Source organism: Mandrillus leucophaeus, unplaced genomic scaffold (genome assembly GCF_000951045.1).
Source record: "Mandrillus leucophaeus isolate KB7577 unplaced genomic scaffold, Mleu.le_1.0 Scaffold771, whole genome shotgun sequence".
Taxonomy (NCBI): Eukaryota; Metazoa; Chordata; class Mammalia; order Primates; family Cercopithecidae; genus Mandrillus; species Mandrillus leucophaeus.
This window is the reverse complement of record NW_012108375.1, coordinates 1414260-1436528: the sequence shown is the minus strand read 5'-3', so window position 1 is coordinate 1436528 and position 22269 is coordinate 1414260. Positions and strand designations below refer to the sequence as shown.

Below are 22269 nucleotides of genomic sequence, written 5' to 3'. Positions count from 1 at the left end.
CCCTTGGGTACTCTTCCTTTGGGTATAACTAAGCAGCCTTCTATAAAATAGGGTATATTTCTGTATGAGTATTTTTAGAAAATACAGTTTAGTGAATTCAAGTTTAATAACATTGAAAGAATAGTAAGTGCTCAAAAATCAATTAAGTAAAATGTCTGCATTTTTTATTAGAAGTTGTACGGGACCTTGCGGGTCAAGTTGAATAACTGCATATGACGGGTCTTATAACTGAGGACATTCACTAGATCTTTTTTGTATTTCAGGATGAATTTCATTCACGGTTGCGTTTTAATCGGAGAGGCCTGGTTGCCATGGCAAATGCTGGTTCTCATGATAATGGCAGCCAGTTTTTCTTCACACTGGGTCGAGCGGATGAACTTAACAATAAGCATACCATCTTTGGAAAGGTTAGTGTCCAGTGATTTTAAACCTACAGTTCAGTTTTTGGTTTTATGTTATTCCTTAGACTTCTAAGATACATATGATTAACTTATCTAAGAGTTACCTTCATCAAAACATTCCATAGGATTTGTTTATTCTTTTCAAAAATGATGGAATATATTCCTATTATAGTGCACTATGAGGGAGCAGCTAAATTCTTTTTTGCATCTTTCAATTCACTCATTAGTTGTGACTTTAGTGTATGTCTTCTTTAAAACCATAGTAATGGTATGAGCTAATAATGTGCCACTTAGCCAGTATTGATTTTACATTTTTGGAAACACATTTAGGTAATAACATTTAGTAGTTTAAAGTTTAGTTTCTTAATGATGGCTTTTTTAAAGTCTAAAGTGGAATTTGTGTTGACATTGAAACTTCTTACTGTAAATATTACTTTGCACAGTACCTATTTAATCCTGCTCACATTTAATGTCATATTAGGGAATGTCCTTTCTATAGAATTTTCAACAATTCCCTTTAAAAAGGGATTCTGAAGGTTTTCTTCTCTCACTCTTCTCCCTTCTCATAAATATATTTCTATATGTTTTAAGTCTTAGGCATATTAGACATCACTAGTATGTCAGCGCCCTCTGCTGGTTCAGTAAGAATGGTTTCCCCATATGCCGGGCAAAACTAGAGTTTGTGATGATGAAAGGGAAAAAAACAAATTCAGTACAATTGGAAATCTTGGTGTTGTTTTAAAACTCTTGAGAAACACTGAATGAAGGGAATCATACTAAAACCATATATTGCAATGTTGTTGGTTAATACTTATTAATAATAACAATGGGTTAAGAAATATGCATTGGCACATTGTTTTGAGACACTCCAACACAGTCTGTCTGATGTTTATAGATTCCCTCCATTTATTTCTTAAAAATAAGAGTGTATAATAAAATGAGATTTAAGTTGCCATTCTGCATCAGTTTTTACAATTGGGATTATATAACTAACACATCAGAGACAATGTGTAGCGTAGTTAGAAGTTAGAAAGGCCATCACTGTTGGTTCTATAGCTTCTTTAAGCCTCATTTTTCTTATCTGTAGAAGGATAATGATAGTTCCTACTTTTAGGATGTTTGTGAGCATCAAATGAGATAATGTCTCTAAAGCATTTACGACATTGTTATTGTTATTATTTGCTTATTTTATCCTATTCCAAAGTTTAAATTTGTTTATGATCTTTGAATGAAAAGTTGTCATTCAGTAGGAGATTATTTGGCATTATATTGTTAATAAAAACTTACATTAAATATATATTGGAAATTTCCAAAACACTTATTGAGGGATTGATCTCCATCCATGCTTTTCTCCTTTAAGATAAAGTTGCTTTATTTACATTATTAAATGTATATATTTTATGTAATCATATGAAATTTCCTTTTAATTATTTGAAAAATACTTTCAAAGGTTTTCTCTTAATTCAAAGGATGAGTGCAATAATTTTCAATTATATTATATTTTTAATTTGATAGGTTACAGGGGATACAGTATATAACATGTTGCGACTGTCAGAAGTAGACATTGATGATGAAGAAAGACCACATAATCCACACAAAATAAGAAGCTGTGAGGTAGGAGCATGATTATTACGAGATACAGCACTTGAATTGTCACTTAAGAGGAATTGATTCTTAGTATTTTTAAACTATTGGATGAAGGCTTTATACTAAGTAACATCACACTTCAAATTTTATCTCTGATTTATTTGGGCACAATTTCTAGTTAATAATTTTTTAAATTAAAGATTTTAATTCAAAGATGAAACTTTGATAATCCAATGACTGAAAAGCTTACCTCATAATAGAAAGTTAAAGAAATTAGGTTTATTTAGCCCAAAGAAGTGACTTCATAGGTAATTTAAGAGTGATCTGCTGGGCACAGTGACTCACGCCTATAATCCCAGCACTTTGGGAGGCCGAGGTGGGTGGATCATGAGGTCAGGAGATGGAGACCATCCTGGCTAACACAGTGAAACCCTGTGTTTACTAAAAATACAAAAAAATGGCTGGACATGGTGGCACGCGCCTGTAGTCCCAGCTACTTGGGAGGCTGAGGCAGGATAATCACTTGAACCTGAGAGGCAGAGGTTGCAGTGAGCCGAGATCACACCACTGCACTCCAACCTGAGCGAAAGAGCAAGACTCCATCTCAAAAAAAAAAAAAAAAGAGTGATCCTTCATTGAGGAAGCAAAAATAAGAATACTTGATTTGGAATCAAAGCATCTGAGTTGGTCTTGCTTACTCTGTATCATTTACATTTTCTTAAATATTTTTCCCTTTTGTAAAATGGGGATAAAATATCCCTTAGTTGATAGCACATAGGATTATTGAGAGAAACCAATGAGGCCGTGTAAGTGGAAGCATGTTGTGTAGTAAATATATATCACTATACTAATAATGTTTGTGTTGGAAAAAATATAGACACTATACCAATGGCATTACATACTGGGTTTAATTTTTTGTGAAATGTTAAAAATGGAATAATGTTTTCAAAATATTTTTTTCATAGGTTTTGTTTAATCCTTTTGATGACATCATTCCAAGGGAAATTAAAAGGCCGAAAAAAGAGAAACCAGAGGAGGAAGTAAAGAAATTGAAACCCAAAGGCACAAAGTAATCATAGTGGAGAGATTTTTCTTCAGCTTGAAAAATGACACTCATTCATTTAATTTACTTTATTTCCTTTTATAGTAATTGTTTACTAGCAAAGCAGAGGCCAGCTTGAACCAGAGAGATATTGGAATTATGAGTGTGTGGTTGTATTCGTTCATTTTTACACTGCTATAAAGACATGCCTGAGACTGAGAGATATTGGAATTATGAGTGTGTTGGTTGTATTAGTCAGTTTTCACACTGCTGTAAAGATATACCTGAGACTGGGTAATTTACAAAGGAAACAGGTTTAATTGACTCACAGTTCCGCATGGCTAGCGAGGCCTCAGAAAACTTCAATCGTGGAGGAAGGCGAAGCAGGCGCCTTCTTCACAAGGCAGCAGGAGAGAGAGCAAGTGTGAAGGAGGAACTGTCAAACACTTGTAAAACCATCAGATCTTATGGGAACTCACTCAGTATCATGAGAACAGCTTTGGGGACACCACCCCATAATCCAATCACCACCCACCAAGGTCCCTCCCATAAAACACGTCAGGATTATGGGAATTACTCGAGATAAGATTTGGATGGGGACACAGAGCCCAACCCATATTAGTGTGGTTTTTGTTTGTTTGTTTTCCTAAATGAGCAACTCTTGTATTCAGGTGCAGTATATCTTAAACTTAAGCTACAAACATGTCATCTCAGTTGTTCATATGAAATCTGTGTTAATAAATATATACATATTTTATGATCCCTGTAACAATTATTTATATAAATGATTTGTTGAGAAACTTTTGTTTGTTGCTTATTTTAAAATTAATATATGCTCACTCAGTATAAATAGAAAGTAGAGAAAAGTATAAAGAATATTTTTAATGACTGCATGATTGCATTATGCAATTTAACTTGTATTTAACTTTTCAATCCTTTTTTGGTGCCATTAAAAATAATCTTATCGTAAACATTTTAAAATATAAAGCTGTTTCATTCAGTATTCTGGTTTATTTCCAGAAGATAATTTTCCAAAGAATAGGAATAAAAATAAATTTCATTATTTTGGACAATATTCTACATTATTAATACTGTCTGTATATACTGCAGAGTTAGATTTCAACGTATTCTTTTACTGAACTGTAGGATCCTTATTAGGGATTTTATTGTATCTATAATTATTAGATTTGATCAATTCTAGATATAATCCTGCCAAACCTAGTTAATGAAAAGCAAAGTGGATTCAAATTTCTAAGCTTCAGTTACCTCTTCCTATAAAATGGAGATTAGAATAAGTTCAACTTCTGGTTGTTATGAGGATTACATGAGAAGGGGTATGTTAAAACACCCAGTAGTATAGGCATTCAATACCTATTAGCCTTTTTCGTTGACATCCTACAAATACAAAGTTAAATTGTTTTATAAACTGTCAGATATGACCAGACACTTTAATAAGCAGTTAATTCCTTGTGGCAAAATGACTGCTTATTGGAAATATTTATTTGATTTTTAAAATTTCTTTGATCAGCTTATTTTGATTAGTCTATCTCTGGATGAAAGGTCACTGTCACTATATTCACATACAGTATGTCATCGCTATGATTTATCTTAACAATAAACTCTAAAGTCGTTTTTTTTTGGTGTGTTTTGCTTTGTTTTTGTTTCCAGCAAATATGTTAGGGATGATATGTTGGTCATTGCTTGCTTCTAGGTTTTGGGGAAAAAAAAATCTGTTTTGCTGCCATATCTTTAATTTTTCTATTTGAGAGAGAGTTTTAGTAACTTATTATTTATCTTACTTGAGATTACTTTTGTTTGATGAATCAGAGGAGACAAATGTAGTTTTTTCTCCTTGTGGGCTATTTTAGTTGTTTATTGCTCATATTTTTTTTTGTCTGACAATTTTGTATACATATTAATTTTAAAATATTAAAAAATATTTTGCCCAATACTAGATTAATTGCTTCCCATTTGTAGCACTCAGGGATATATACTTATTAGTTTTTCAGAAACCCCCATTTTGCTACCAGTTTGATAAATATAAAAAGCTTAATTATTTCTGTCATGCTTGACTCAGTACAGAAGGGATCCCTTAGCTCAGGAGGGATTTTGGTCATTAAAAGTTAGTATGATATGGGAAACATGGTGCTGTGAGGCAAAAGCCTTAACATACTGAAAATATAGATCATTAAAATACTTCTGCTGAATACTGAGTAATATGGTCTTTTTTACAACAGTCAGAATGTATTTCTTCTTGTAAATTCTGTTTTCTTGCTCTGAAAATAAGGTATTTATAAGTTTGATTTGACTTTTTCTTTCTATTTTTTTCTTTCTTTTTTTTGGACTAGAAATTTTAGTTTACTTTCATTTGGAGAGGAAGCTGAGGAAGAAGAGGAGGAAGTAAATCGAGTTAGTCAGGTAATCTTTAATTTGTTCTAACTTATAAAAGAGATTAGGGTCTATATCTTACTATTGTATCTCCTGCTATGTCTGGCACAGCAGGTTTTACATGAGGCAGGCTCAGTAAGTGTTCATTGGATTTGTAAATTGATTTGTGGTCAGTAATATTTGCAACTTTTGAGATTATCCATATAAAATTGTAGTGTTCATTTATGTTTAATGTTGGCATTTTTTAAAAGTCAGTTTGAACTAGACTTGCAGTTTTTTGAATGGTCAGACTTTATGATTCAGATCCTAACTGCTGTTTATTCAGGTAGTATGATAGATGATAATGATTATTATCATTACTGTTATAAACAGTCTCATTCCAAAACTCTTATATTCATTTTAATGTTATTTATATATATTTTGTTTATTTCATTCTCATCACAGCCCTTTGAGATCAGTGGTATTATTACCCTCATTTTACTCATGAATAAATTCAGCTATAGTTTATAATATGCTCAAGGTAACATAACCAATAAGTAGCTACAGCAGGGAAATGAACCCAGGTCTTTGTAACTATTAAATCCATGTCCTTGAATTATGTAGCACTTCCTGGCCTTTTTATTCTGCTAGTCCTTCCTGTAGGCCTTTACATGTGGTTTTCTTGAATATTGCTTGCATCATAATACTCATTACTGAAACACAGTGTCTTGCCATTGTTTAGAGCAGTAATTCTGATATGTATACTACAAGAAAACTATCTTCAAGGGTTTCTACTCCTAAAGGTTCTGATATGACTTTCTTTTTTGAAAATTAGTGAATACTGAGACCTAAAGGATTAGGTTCATAGTCTTTATTGTTGTAATTAAAACTTTATAACCCATGAGCCTTACTTGCTTAACATAATTATCTATTTCTTACCAACTCTAACAATAACATTGAATTAAAAGCATATTATTATTATTATTTTTACTTCTTTATCCACATATTCCCTTATTAGTGAGCATGGTTTTTGTAGGCTAATGTTGGACGCTTAGTAAGCATTCTACTTAATACCCCTTGTGTTAAAATGTAATTAAAATGGGTGCGTATATGAAATGTTTTGGTCATAATTTTTTGTTGCTTTTTATTGTATCCTTGAGTGATGTATTTGATGGGATGGATTCAATTTCCACTTACCTATACACCAACATTCTAAACTCTGGGAGATAAGGCCAAATATTTCTCCTGCGCTCTTTTCCCTTGTTCAGAGCTGCTTTAGGAAACGTCTCTACTTTAGATGTCAAAACTGAATTCATTTTTTTACAAAAGCTTCATTTCCCAATTCCTTAATGTCACCAATCACTGTCACCTGAATATCCGAAGAGTCATCTTCTTTAGATGTCAGTGCACTACTAGTCTTGCATTGTTCATGATTCAAATTTATGCCTCATCAAAATGATTTACTATGTGTCATGATTCTGTGGTTATGTTTGTGAATGGACAAAAGCATGAATGTTAGATCTGGAAATTGTCAGGGTTCCTTTTCATTGATGTTTTCTAAAGATGTCAGGTTTCTTTGCATACCCTACCTTCTTCACAGCTCCCCCACCCTTGTTTTTCCTTTTGCTGGGAGTGTGCTCTCTCCTTAAAGTGTTTTTCCTTTAAGATTTAGCTCTACTATCACCTTCTACTACTTCTACCTCTCCCTGCCACTGAACTCCCACCCAGGCTAAGCTAGGTACTTCTTTCCATGATAATCTGTCTATTCCCATCAAAGCATTTATCATACTGCAGTACAGTAATTTATTTTCTTATCTGCTAACTATACTATTTATTTTATGTAATCCCTATAACAACCATGCAATACAGATATTATTTTCCTTATTTTGTGGAATAAAGAAAGTGAAACTCAGAGAGGATTAAATCACTCGTCCACAATCATGCAGTTAAGAGGTGGTAGAATCAGAATTTTGAACTGAGGTTTTTTTTAGCTAGTTAATCCCTCATATGATTATGAATGCTGTAGACGCTGTCTCCTTCAAGCCCAAGACATCTCAAAGGTTGGTGAGATATTTCACTGGTAGCATAGCATTCTAGGGTAGAAGGCAGCTGGGGAAGGCAGTTGGCCCATTGTCCTTCCCTAAATCCCATAGGGTCCTAGATAGTAGGTTGAGCAGCCTTAGAGAGCAAGGGCAGGAGAAAGTTTTTCTGCCAGCTTTTTTTGTTGAAACTAAATTTCTAGTCTAAAGTAAGTTTTGTTCACAATTACTTTGAGATAGACTTGACTAGGAAATTACTATGATTTTTTTCTATTTGTAACAGCAGCATGTATTAAATGTTCAAAGATTATGTTCCTTCTGCTGTTTTCTACTGTGCAAAGTAGAAAACGATGTTTAAATTATACTGAATATTGTGGACTTATACTCCAAAAGCAATCTGCATTTCAGATTGAAATGTGCAAGGATACCACCACAGATAGTGCTGTCTTGCTCTTTATTTTCTTTCTTAAACCTGAAAAACACTAAACACTTTTAGAAGGACTGAGTAAAATCTTTTCTCTCTGCCAAAAAAATTACAACCCAAATACCGTTCATTATCAAAGGAGTATTATTATCTTAGTATTGTGTCATCATAGTTTTCTCATCTGGCTCTTTCACACAGGGGGTGCTTTGTAATAAAGTTATCATCAAATGCTTGTATCTGACCCTCACGTCTATATCTCTAGGCTGGTTTACTCTTTTTTTCTCCAGCTGTTTATTGGACACTAGTTTCTCAAGCCCTGGCCAAGTCTTAACTCACTATCTTTTTCTTCTCAAACTTCTTATTTTGTGATTTCGTATTCCCTGGTGTCAATATCTTCCAAAGAAGGACTTTAGATTCCGTTGTGATTTTTTCACATATTTTTTCATTGTGCTGTCCTAGCAATTTTTTATCCAAGATGTATCTGTATCTCAAATCTATTTTTTCCTTTTAATTTATTGTTGCTACTACCCTTGTTCAGCCTTCAGTATCTCTAGACTGGACTGGTATGGTAGTCTATAGACTGGTCTCCCATCTCCCTTCTCCTATTCCTTCCACTACCAGAGCAGCCTTCCTGAAGCTTAAAATGTTATTTTTACTGTCTGTTTACTATATAAATAAGGCCGAATCTCTTGTCCTATTATTTCAAGATTCAACTTTCATGACTCTTCTTCACCAATTCTGCTCTTTCAACTAGTACTTGTTAAACTTTCCTGGTGATAAAAATCACTTGACATACTTTTTAAAAATTAAGAATCCTAGGCCTTATCTCAGACCCACTGAATTAGAATTTCCAAGTGAGGGGACTGGGAAGCTGTGCTTTTAATGAATTCCAGAGGAATTCATACCAAGGAAATGTAGGAAACACTACTTTAGCAGATCTGAATGATTTGCTGCTCTATATGTATGCCTTATCATTTCCATTTTTTGTGCCTTTTGTTCATGTTCTTTTTCCCACCTGAAAGGTCCCATCCCACCTCTGGATATCAAAGTCATATTTGTTTTCAACACCTGAAATGCCATCTTTTCTAAATGTCTTTTACAGCTTTTAAAAATCTTCTTTTTTTTACCCAACTTTTGCCTTTCTTGTGATACTTTACATTTTCCTTTTAAACACATCTTTTTTGCTTTATTACAGAAGAAGCATATGACTATGTTTGCATTATACACTAGTCCAACATTATACCCTTTACTTTATAACTTATTAATTGTGTAGAGTTCTAGGCTGTGAGCTTGTTGCAGATAGAGTCTGTGCCATCTTTGAGTGGCAGTGTGCTAGAGTAGAAATAACATGGATTTGGGATCTTACAAATTCATATTAAAACTTTAATTTCCCCTGACACCCTGTAAGCCTTGATAACTTAGCCTTTCTGATCCTCAATTTTCCTTTCTGAACATGAAAATAGTATGTCCTACTTACTGTTATAAGGATATAGTTTTAATTTTGATTTATTGTACAATATTGAAAAATGTCTTTGAAAGTCAAATGCCTTAAAATAGAACAATATACTATACATTATAACTGGTATTTTAATCTCAGATAACTAAAGAATATAAGATTTCTCTAATATGATCATAACTATTATGTAGAATCTTATACACTTATGCCCAATCTAGAGGGCTGGTGAGAAATTTCATTATCAGCTCAGCCTTTTTGGGTAGGAAGCCATAATCTTGACACAATTGGTCTAGTGACCTTCATGAGCATTCCCATAGAGTCCAGTGGCTTGTGCAGCCCAGCCTCATTATTACCCACCAACAACCCATTCTTCACATACGATTGCATCTTGGCACACCGCAGAATTTAAAAAGTTAAAATCTACAGAATTTAACTTTTTTGTCTGCTTTATGTAATGGACAAGTAGGTAAGTTTAGTTGGAGAAAATAGAGTAACAAGAACAATACTGTTGGAATTCACTGGCTTAGAGAAAGGGAAATTGTTTTTGATTATATGAGATAAATTCTGGAGAGAATCCAAGTAGAAGTGTATTTTTGTTTATTTTGCTTATATACAGTTTTTTACACTACCATCACTGTTAAATACCTTAGTAAGAAGAAGGAAGACTAGCCTGAATGTTGGAAAACGGTGGCTAATAGAATATATTTCTTCAAAATTTAGCTTTACTATTTTTAAGTGTATGAAATGACTAGAGCCAAAGCCAAATAACTGTCTGTTCTGATGGCTAAGAATAATTTGCAGTTTCAGTGGTTGCATGAAATTAAATATTTCTAAAAGGCTTAAAAATAATTGTTTCATTCTTCATTTGGTTATCAAGTTTCTTTTTTCAGTGACTGCACAGTATTAATCTTTATTCCAGAACTCTTCTGCCCGATCACGAGTTAATAATTGGTGAAGTCTGAATTGAGGCTTTACTTTATGTGAAAGGAGAAATAAAATAGAGTCCTCTCTGGTTTATGGATTATCAGTGTGGGATTACAGGCACCCCTTCACCCCACTCACTTATTCATGACAAGGTGCCTCTCCCACATGGGTTAGCTTTCCTTCATTATTTATTTCAGTATCTTTCTAATGCCTGATAAAATCTCTTAGAATCATAGAATTTTATAGCTCAAAGGGATTTTGTCCAACTTCCTTTCTTTATAGATGAGGAAACTGAGCCTCTGGTTAAGTGACTTGCCAGACTGACTTCATTTCCTTTTTGATAGGATTGCATGATAGGGGGATGCCATAATAATCATATCTTGAGTTCAGAAAAGCACATTGTCAGACTCTCTCTTTATATTCTTTTGGACAACATGAAGAAATGTGATCTGGGAGATAGTACAGTCAGATAGATTTATAGCTAATTGAATACTTCTGCCCAAAGGGTGCTTTGTTGTCAACCCATGCCTATTTGAACTAGTAAGTTGAAATGTAATAGGAGTACATGTAAATTCTGTACTTGAGTTCAATAAAATCAGCTGAATAGGTATGACATAATAGCCTGTAAGTCCTAGTTGAATTACTAAGAGTAAGATCTCTGGAGTAAGGAATTTAACATTCTCTGCATTGTTTAGATCATATTTGCAACATTTTGTCCAGTTCTGAACTATTTAAGGAAGATCTTGACAAACTAGATGCATCCAGAGAAAGGGAAGGCAGTGGGGAGAACGGGGATGATGCCAAAAACCACCTCACATAGGGAATACAGTGAGGAACTGGATATAATAATAATTTAGAGAAATAAAACTAAGTGAAAATATGATCCTAGACTTCAAATATTTGAAATATTTTTATCTGGAATATTGCTCCCTTCATATTGCTTTCTTAAACAATGCTTTTATTCGAATGTCTGTATTGGTTTAAAATTTATTCATGAATCTTTACATATAACTTAAATATAAATGTCAGGCAATATTTTTCAAGTTAAAGCTTACAATCAAGATAACTAGTTTTTATGAGATAAGTTATACAACAGGCCCATTTTAAAAGTATCTCAAATAGCTAGATTTTTGTTCAGTGATCAAATTGTGCCACATTCAAAGTGAAACACAGAGCATTTCTTTCCCTACAAGACATAGTAACATTTTTACTTCAAATCCAGAGTTATAAAAGGGCTTTTTCCTCACCCTGAAAAAGTTATCTTGGTAGACAGTTTCGCCACTTTTGAGATTAAAGTAAGGATGTTTTGTCCTATTCTAGTTTATTTTATGAAATTAAATTTTCCCAAAAAACTTGGAAGGTGGCCATGGCATGGAGAATGGCTGCTAGGCTACTTACAAAGAGGAGGTCAGAAATGTTAAACAGTGTGATGTGTAAAATGTTTCTGCCTCATCAAATTGTATTCAACTTTAATTTGCTTATCTTTCTAGTTGTGTAGACTTAGCTAATTTTACAAAGGTATTAACATTTTATTAATTTCATATTGCTGTTTTAACAAATTGCCGTAAATTTAGTGGCTTTAAGCAAAGCAAATTTAGTATCATATATTTCTGTAGGTCAGAAGTCTGCAATAGGTTTAACTGGGCTAAATACCAAGGCGTTTGCAGGGCCTTCTTTCTGGAGTCTCTGGGGAGAATCTATTCCCTTGCCTTTTTCAACCTCTAGAGACTGCCTGTATTCTTTGGCATGCCCCTTCTTCTATCTTCAAAGCCAGTAATAACTGGTAAAGTCTTTCCCGTGCCACATCACTCTAAATTTAACTCTATTGCCTCCCTTTTTCACTTGTAAGGACTCTTGTAATTACATTTGGACCCATCTTGATAATCCGGAATAATGTCCCCACCTCAAAATCTTTCATTTATATGCAAAGTCTCTTTTGCCATTCAAGGTGATATGTTCATAGGTTCTGAGGGATTAGGACATGGACATCTTAGGGGGCCATTATTCTGTCTAATGAATGTCTAAACTACTCTATATAGTATGCCTAATAACAGGCCTTATCTGTAGTTATAGAAGTAGAAGGTAGAGTTGGTTGGATGGTTGGAAAATATACATGAATTTTTTTTTTCTCTCCAATCAGAGAATTTCCTAATAATAGAAGCCATTTAAACAGAAATGTGTGTGTGTGTGTGCGCGCGCGCGTGTGTGTGTACTAATAAGTTCATTTGTGGTGTTGAGACATGGTTGACCAGTCAGCAGTGATGTCAAGGAGATTCCCGCATTGCCTGGGAGAAAAGATTGTGGCCCCTACAATCCCTTTTTTAACTAGTAAGTTTTTCTGGTTCTGTGCTGAAGGTCTCATAGTGTATTTGTCAGGGTTCTACAGAGAAACAGAAGCAGCCAATAGGATGTGAGAGAGAGAGACTGAGAATAAACTAGATCCTTTTATCTATTAATCTATCACTTTATCTCTTTATTTATAGGAATTGGCTCTTGCAATTGTGGGAGCTGGCAATTCCAAAATATGCAGAGTAGGCAAGCAGTCTGGAGCCTCAGGGAATAGTTGATAAGTCCAAAATACACAGGCTGGAAACTCAGGCAGGGTTTCTTTGTGACAGTCTTGAGGCAAAATTGTTTCTTCCTTGGGAAACCTCAGTTTTTGCTCTTAAGGCCTTCAACTGTTTAGATGGTGCCCACCCACATTGTGGAGTGTAATCTGCCTTCTCAAAGCCTACTAATCTAAACGCTAATCTTTTTTTTTTTTTTTGAGACGGGGTCTTGCTCTGTCGCCCAGGCTGGAGTGCAGTGGCCGGATCTCAGCTCACTGCAAGCTCCGCCTCCCGGGTTCACGCCATTCTCCTGCCTCAGCCTCCCGAGTAGCTGGGACTACAGGCGCCGCCACCATGCCTATCTAATTTTTTGTATTTTTAGTAGAGACCGGGTTTCACCTTGTTAGCCAGGATGGTCTCGATCTCCTGACCTCGTGATCCGCCCGTCTCAGCCTCCCAAAGTGCTGGGATTACAGGCGTGAGCCACCGCGCCCGGCCTAAACACTAATCTTATCTGAAAAATGTTTTCATAGCAACATCTAGACTGGTGTTTCACTAAACGGTTGGGCACCATTGCCTAGCCAAGTTGACTCATAAAATTATCCACACAGAGTTAGAGACTGAGCCCCAGACCTTCCAGCTTCTTGGCCAGTGTTGCTCCTGTGTACCTTCCTACTCCCTCCCTCCCTCTTTTTCCTCCCTCCCTCTTTTCCTCTCTCCCTCCCTCCCTCCCTTCCTTCCTTCCTCCCTCCCTCCCTCCCTCACTTCTTTCCTCCTTCCTTCCTTCTTTCCTCTCTTTCTCCATCCCTCCCTTCCTTCCTTTCTTTCTTCTCTTTCTCTCTCTGTCTCCCCCATCACATCCCCCACCCCTTCTCTCTTCCTCTGCTCCCTTCTACCTGTATTCTATGTAGTTCCTACTGTTTTGCTGCCTCTTTGTTCTTGGATATGAAGTTCTAGACAACGTAATTTTTCTGTGCCCCTCTGATTTTCATTTGTACATTTGTTTGCAGATAGTTTTGAAATTTCTGGGAAGCCCCTAACACTGAATTCACTAAATATATTTAGTATTTCATTCATCATCTAAACCTTTTAATTAGTCAACTTATTTTAAGCAATTTTTAAAACATTTAAAAATATATGTGGTGTTTGTTCTTCCTTCAAATTCACTGTTACCTGATGGTATAAATAAGAACCTTAAAGTAGGTCATTCAGAAAGAATAGGTATTAAAGGGAAATGTCTGAATTCATTTTCTCCCTCTTAATGATTGTCTCCTAATTTCTTCAGTTCATCTCCAATTTACTTTCTCTCCCTGCAGGATTCAGAGTCTACTGTAGTGGGAAGAGAGGCCTAAAAATTTGCCTTTTCATATATTTCTATACTAATTTAGTTTTAAAAGTTAATTAAAATTTGAAATGGTAATGATTATTAAAATTAAACACAGTTTTCTCCTATTGTCAAGTCTTATTTTAAATTCATATAAAACAAGTTTTTTCTTTTTCCTTCCAGCTGTTTAAAGTAAATTTTGGAAGACAAACAAGGACCTTTTTAAAAAAAATTAATTAATTTTTAAATTAGCTAAATGAAGCTAATTAACATATGAATTACCTCACATACTTATCATTTCTTACAGGGAGAAAACTTAAAATCGCTCTTAGTGATTTTCAAGAGTACAAGAACTCATTTTAAAAATATATTAACAATGAAATTAACAATTGTAAACTAACATTCACGAAGAAGTGAAATAATATAGCTCATTAATGGACCAAGAGTTTACTTAGAGATCTAAATTCTAATCTTGCTTTTGCTATTTATTAGTGTAAGTCATTTTCTGATCAGTGGACTAAAAAGCTAGAACAGAGGATCTGAGGCCAATTCTGACTGTGGTGTTTATGATTGTGACTTTATAAGGGAACCAGGTGGGGAGAATTAATAAAGGACTGTTTCTGAGGGTAGTTGAAAATAATCTGATGGCCAGAGATACAGGAGAAAGGAATTTTAAGGAAGGAAAGCATGAATGAAAGATGTTCAGGCTTTTATTCTTGTTTAAGTTATTTGATGTTCACTGTACACTTTTGCAGATAATCTCATTTAATTCTCTGATGTGAAATAGGCAAGGCTGTTACAATTATTATTTCCATTTTGTAGGCAATGTTTCTGAGGTCTCTTGAGATCACTATGTTTCAACAAATGGTAGATGTTTTAGATTAAACCCCATGTAATTATGGAATATTACATTTTGAAACTCATTTGGTCCAACCATCATCTTTCTTCTTGTCCTGTGTTCTTTCTACTACACCACCTTCTGTTTTGTGAATATTTCCCCCATTTTTCATACTTGGAGAAACATTATCCAGTAATTAGATGACATTTTGCTTTTCCATCTTTCCTCAGTTTAGGTCAGTTTATGAAATTGGATATATAGATTAATTGCATAATTCAGATTCTATGGCTTTTTAAAACTATGAATAATAGCATATTTAGATTAACTGTTAGAGAAAGTTTTGTATTATGAAATTGCACTATATGCATGTTTTAATTGATTAAATCTATAGAGAGCTCCATATTAATACAGAAATTAAAATCTATTTAAGAGCCTGTTTTTCAAATTAAAAGTGGTGAAGGGAGCTTGAGGGAAAGAGGTGTTTTCATCTCTCTGTGTCTGTTTAGATGTCATTTAAACATTTTAGTTAACATACTTTGTAATAAATTTTCCATATAAAATTTTCTTCAAAATTTTTCAAAGCAGAAATTATTCTTTCTGTCAACTCTAATCTCTTAACTATTCACTTTTATATGATTAGTTGGGAGTTGGGGTGGTGAGCATCTTCCCACCTCAAGATACAGGGTGTAAGTTTGAGGTGTCCCACCCCGCAGTAGGGAAATCTGTAGAATAGGAGATTGCAGCTCTGAAGCCCAGCCAGTGTTCTGGGCCCATAGGGGCCTAGAGGAAAATAAAATGGATACATTTAGATTTTTGATCTATGGGTACTATTGTCAGACAGACCTGGATTTAAACCCTAGATCCTCTACCACTGACTAGTTTTGTGACCTTTAGTAAATTACTTAATCTCTTTAACCATCTGTAAAATGGGGCTAATAATTTCCACCTCATATACTTTAATTTGGGAAGAGAAGAGAGGAGTAGCAATACTGTTTGAAGCACAGTGCCTAGCACAAAGAATATACTTAATTCTTGGCTGGGCACGGTGGCTCATGCCTATAATCCCAGCACTTGGGAGGCCAAGGCGGGCAGATCACGAGGTCCTGGCCAACATGTTGAAACTCCCTCTCTATTAAAAATACAAATATTAGCTGGGCATGGTGGTGCACACTTGTAATCCCAGCCACTTGGAAGGCTGAGGCAGGAGGATCATTTGAACCCCGGAAGGGATGTTGCAGTGAGCTAAGATCGCACCATTGCACTCCAGCCTGGTGACAGAGCAAGACTCCATCTCAAAAAAAAAAAAAAATATATATATATGTAGACACACACACACACACATACATACACACACATACATATACACACACATATATACACACATATATATACACAAATGTATATTTAATACTTAATAGCAGCAGTAGTTTTTGTTTTATCATGCTACTTAAACCTTTTTATGTCTTGTTTCCCTTCTAAAATGTACATTTGTTGAAAACATGAACTTTGAAATTAAAGCATTTAATAAATATTTGGTCATTGATAAATATTCTCATGCTCAAGAGGCTCTTCTACATCTTTTTTTGCTGTTGGTAAGTAGTTCCTTGGGGATGCACTCATCTTTTGCTTGAGTAACATTTTAAAAAGTGATTCTGTGTAGTATAGGTGGCATATCTGAAGAATAATAGAGTGCATTTATTTCAAAGTACTCTTGTGATCTAGCTTCTAAGTTATAGGGGTCATAAAAATGAACTAGTTTCATTGCATACAAATTATGATGAGAATTTAGTGCTTCAAGTTGGTAATTCAGCAGACTTCTTTTTAATGATATTTTTTAAAGAAAAGGTGTTTTTAAAATACTATTTTCAGTCAATAGAAGAGTAAGATTCTTACTTACAAAACTTTAGTTTGTATTGAACCTTTCAGGGATACGTCTTTTGCTAACCATATTATATCATTGCTAGGTTTTATGTAAATTTGTTAACTCGTCATTTAGGAATACTGTTTATTTCCCCCCTCATGATTATATTGTACATTCTTTCCAGAGCATGAAGGGCAAAAGCAAAAGTAGTCATGACTTGCTTAAGGATGATCCACATCTCAGTTCTGTTCCAGTTGTAGAAAGGTTAGTCCATTGTTGGTGTGATCCTAAGTTCTTAATTTTCTGGGTCAGATAATTTTCTTGCTTCCTCTGTAAGTAAACAGTCAGTACTCATAAATCAAAAATTTCAAAACCAACCAAAAAAATAAAGCATTTTGATAACAGAGATAGAGAACTTCAAGCTTGATAGAAGCACTCTAGTCACTTTTGCACTTGCTCTCTACCTCTGTTGAGTAAGTTACATTTAAAATTGTTTTACCATTACGTGTTAGGACTGGAAACTGTTTGCTTTAACAGTTTAATGTTTAATTCAAGGTTGTTTGGCTGTTTTTCCTTGAAGCATTTTTGCCTTAATTGTATCATGAATGAACAAATTCAAGTTGAAGGTTTTTGTGAAGAAGTTACCAGTTTGGGGGCCAGTCCGCTGACTGTAAATTCTCACATACTTTGAGGAGTTAACAGAAAGTTGTCTTGCTACCTTTGTTCTTCTCTTTGAGAAGGGAAGATGTCTTGGTGTTAGATGTAATTGCATGAGATAAACTGGGCCAGTATCTCAAGGGGCACTACAATGCTGTTGTACTCAGTTTAGCTCATTTTTGAAACTCCTGTTTTAGGACAGTCTTTTCTTAATATCCTTTTATTTGAAGGATTTGGGGTTTTTTAGCAAGAATACTTCAAGCCAATAGAAGAAATTGTTCCTTGCAGACCATTGTTCATAAAAATAGCACTGTTGGTTGTTGTTTGCTTTTTTTCTTTCAAATTCTAGTGAACGCATATATTTGCTAATGAATCATACTTGTTCCACTTATAAAGAGTGTTTCCATCTGTTCTATAATGCCCTTCTTAAATTCCTATGTTGAAATACATTTTTGGAATGTTATTCCCAGCAAACTATTCTAGATTTTTGGTTTACAAAATAATTGTATTAGTTTTACCTTGAAACTAAAATTTGTTTTGCTTATTTTTTTATAGTGAAAAAGGTGATGCAGCGGGAGATTTAGATGATGTAAGTGTTTATTTTGGTGTAAATATAGTTTGAACAATTCATAGAAAGTACAAAATTTTTACAAAGACTTAATTTTGTTCTTAAAAAGTAATGTGCATTACTTTTTATAGTATAGTATAATGTATAACTTTTATAGTTATATATGTCAAATTTTGGAAAAATATGAAAAATAGAAATTATCCATTTAGGTATTAGAATATTTCCTTACTCTAGGGATGTGCGTGAGTGTGTGTATATATCTCTCTACAACATTAGAATCTTATATATGAATTTCTAGTCTGTTTTTTTCTCCCCTTCACATAACATTACATTAATACTCAAACTTGAGATGTTATAATTTTATTGTGTTAAAAGTTTAAGTGTTGGTGTGTGGGCATCCTACATGATACATGGGAAATGCTTTGATCAGTCATTTATAGTAGTGTCCCCTTTTTATATACACATTTCAAAAGATTCTCATTCAAGACTGTAGTGATCTTTGTTAGTTGTGTTGGGTAATAAAGCTAACAAAACAGAAGGAAGATTTTCCTTTAATACGTAAGAGTCAAGTTTTGCAAATTATACATATGCCACTTTGTATATAAAAACCCATTAATCTGTGCATTATATAATTTACTAGGAAGTACATAACTTTCCATGCATGAACACAGATTTATCTATTATCACAGTCAAAAGAGAAGGCTCTCTCTGGCTATCAGTAGGAGATAGAGAGAGGATGAATATCTGACCTTGTCAAGAAAACGTTCCTGGAAGAGATGATGGTGTTTATGTCTTACATGAGAGTTAGGAGTTAGATAAGTCAGAAAAGAAAGTGGTGAAGGGTAGGGTCCCTCTAGCTCAGAGAACAGCATATACTAAAGCATGGAAATAAGGAGAGATTATACCTTATTTAGGAAATACAAACGGAGATTTAAAGTTTCAAGGAGTCTGTCTTGTGAAGAGCAAGGAAGAAGATTATTGAAGGTAAGGGGAACTGCATATACAAAATAGTCCGAAGCAGGAGAGTTTGGTGTGTTCTAAGAGCTGCAAGCAGGCCAGCGTGAACAGGATATGGTGACAGGCCAGAGCTTCATTACAGAGCTTCATAGGCCGTGGTGAGGAGTTTGAATTTTTTCTCAAAAGGAAGTGAGGAACAGTTGAAGGGTGTTTGTTAAAAAGAAGGATGCTGTGATCAATTTTGCATTTCAGGAAGATATTATAGAGGACAAATTAGAGGAAACAGACTGATGTCAAGGACAGCCACTGGGAAGCTATTGCAGGAGGAGAGCTTGATATAAGACCACAGCTGTGAGATGGGAAAGAGGTAGATTTGAAAGAGGTCTAGGAGGTGACTGATTCCATACTATGAGGTGAGGGAGGAGTAGTCCAAGACAACCACAAGGTCTCTGGTTTGGGCAGCTTGTTAGATGGGTACAAAAGAAAGCATAGGGTTGAGATGGAGAGAAGGATGAAAAGTAATGAGCTTAATTTTATACATTTTAAGATTGAAGTAATTTGGAGACATCTGTGTAACATAATATGGGTCTAGAAGATAGGATCAATGTATAGGATAGAATGTAAAAGTATAGATTTGCTCTTAATATCATGGGTGGGTGACTAAAACTGTGGATCCTTTCCCAGGAAAATGTCCTACATTCACAACCAAAATTATATGAATTTGCCGGGAATTTTTTTCAGATCTCCGGAGCCCTGGGCATGGAAGGCCTAGGTTGGTGGTTGTCAACTTTTTTTTTTTTTTTTTTTTTTTTTTTTGAGACAGAGTCTCGCTCTGTCACCCAGGCTGGAGTGCAGTGGCCGGATCTCAGCTCACTGCAAGCTCCGCCTCCTGGGTTCACGCCATTCTCCTGCCTCAGCCTCCCGAGTAACTGGGACTACAGGCGCCCGCCACCTCGCCCGGCTAGTTTTTTGTATTTTTTTTTTTTGGTAGAGACGGGGTTTCACCGTGTTAGTCAGGCTGGTCTTGATCTCCTGACCTCGTGATCCGCCCGTCTCGGCCTCCCTAAGTGCTAGGATTGCAGGCGTGAGCCACCGCGCCCGGCCGGTTGTCAACTTTTAGTGCTTAAACATCTTGTTGAAAACATTCATAATTTCTGCCCCCAGAGATTTTGGTTCAATAAGTCTGCAATGAGGACTAGAATTTCAGGTGTTGATAAACAACTATGTAATACCATCTAAAGACCAGACTTTGAGGACCACTGCTTTAGGGGTCCACAAGTCTCAAATTAAGAATCCTGCTTTCAGTACGACTCACCAGATCAAAGAAAGAATCACGAAATAAAAATGATCCACTTGGGGTTATTTCTTCCTTCTTCTCTCCCCTCTTTCTTCCCTTCATTCCTCCCTCTGTTAATGCTGGGTACCATTCTAGGAGTTGAAGATACAACAGTAAGCAAAACAGGCCAGAATTTTAGCCCTCATGGAGTGTATGCTATAGTTGGATGAGAGACAATACACATACAAATAATTAAAATGTGTGGTGTATCAGATAGGTGATAAGTACTTTGGAAAATAAGCCAGGGAAGGGGAAAGAGTACTGGAGGTAAGTGTGTGGTTCTGCCATTTTAATAGGGTAATCTCATCACCAAGACGGTAATATTTGAGCAAAGATCCGAAGGAGATGAAAGAGCAAGCAATGAAGAGATATCTGGAATAGAGTGTTTGTTTCAGGCCGGAGAGAACAACAACTCCAAAGCTGGCTAGTGTTGCTGGGCTGGAGTTTTAGGAGATTATGTCAGGGAGGTTTAGACTGCATAGGGCCTTGAGTGAGTTGGGGACCCACTAGAGGGTTTTCAGAAGAGAAGTGATGCTATGACTTGGATTATAGAAATCTCAGCTTCTGCACTACACCTCTTCTACCTGAGTTGATCCGTTTTGAGGTCAGTATGCTGCCCAACTGCCTTCAGAAGCCACATTTCCCACTGAGATAAGTATAGGAATATAGACAGATACAATAGCCCGGGTGATATAGGGGGTGAAGTCTGCTGCACAAAGGAGCTGGGCATGAATTGAGCAAACAACCTTTCCTGGGGTATCCCATAATTACATAGTTGGCTTAGAGCAGAACCCAGGGCTATTCCCACCTGTAGCAGATTCTTCAAAGGCTTATAATTCAACACAAAAGAAAACAAAATAAAGAAAAACCTAGTTTAGAATGCAATAAGGAGATTCAGTGGATGCAGTAGATCTCTAGAAATGAAAGGGGAAATTGAGTGCCTGGCAAATACTCATTTTCCATTTCTACAGGATGGAGAAGATGAAAGTGCAGAGTATGATGAATATGTTGATGGTGATGAAAAGAACCTGGTGAGAGAAAGAATTGCCAAAAAGTTAAAAAAGGACACAAGCGCGAATGTTAAATCAGCTGGAGAAGGAGAAGTGGAGAAGAAATCAGTCAGCCGCAGGTGAGTCAGTTACTGCACTAGGTATCAGACTTTTTGTCTTTTTATATTTCACTTTAATTCAGATTGAATCCTCTCTTCAGCTAATTTTTAAAATACTATTTTCATATTGTTTGATAAACATAACGGTTGTACAAATTGGCCCAGTAGCGGGCCTAAAATAAAATACACCAAGCTTAAAGTAAACATAGTAATGATCCTGTGAGTTCAATTCCATTTTATTTCTCTCTGATCCTTTTTTAGAAAGGCTCTATAAGTTCATATATATAGGCTAATAATGTATTAGCTAGATGTGAAAGAATGCATTTGTTAAATACCAGTGAGAGCAGTAGAGTAATTGTATAGAAAGAAAAGAGACATCCTCAAATAATTTAGGTGAGCAAAATTTGTCAAAATTGATGAAGAAAATGTGTGGGCCTGAAAACGTTCTTAAATATCTTTTCAAGTCTGATTTACCAAATACCATATACCTATCCTAAGCTCAGTAGTATCATAAAATAAATTTCAGCAAATAATGAAAAGTTTACTGTCTGGTGATAAAAGTTTGTTGGATTTATAACTCAACATTTTATTCTCCTGCAATTCAACTTAATTGAAAAAATTATCTCCTTTGTGATTCTATTTCAACTTCATAGTATACATTTTAAATAACATTGCTTTAATTATTTAAAGCAATATTTAAAATAATTAATTATTGTTTTCTTCAAATACTATTTGGGGATAAGATGAATGTAACTACATTTAAATAACATTCTTTTTCTCAATCACGTTTCTCAACCACATGTAGAAAAACTGAAAAAGGATTTCCATGCT

General features: G+C 35.0%; 1 protein-coding gene across 2 annotated transcripts in view; it reads left to right on the top strand.

The window, feature by feature from the left end:
• Window positions 1–22269, top strand: part of CWC27 (CWC27 spliceosome-associated protein homolog (S. cerevisiae)) — a 280660-nt gene that overhangs the window by 14854 nt on the left and 243537 nt on the right. For both annotated transcript variants that reach the window (XM_011966763.1, XM_011966762.1), the window contains exons 4-10: window positions 264–407; window positions 1917–2015; window positions 2954–3057; window positions 5379–5448; window positions 16997–17076; window positions 18025–18058; window positions 21302–21459. In XM_011966763.1, coding sequence (XP_011822153.1) covers window positions 264–407; window positions 1917–2015; window positions 2954–3057; window positions 5379–5448; window positions 16997–17076; window positions 18025–18058; window positions 21302–21459 — 689 coding nt within the window. The remainder of the gene's footprint in view (window positions 1–263; window positions 408–1916; window positions 2016–2953; window positions 3058–5378; window positions 5449–16996; window positions 17077–18024; window positions 18059–21301; window positions 21460–22269) is intronic.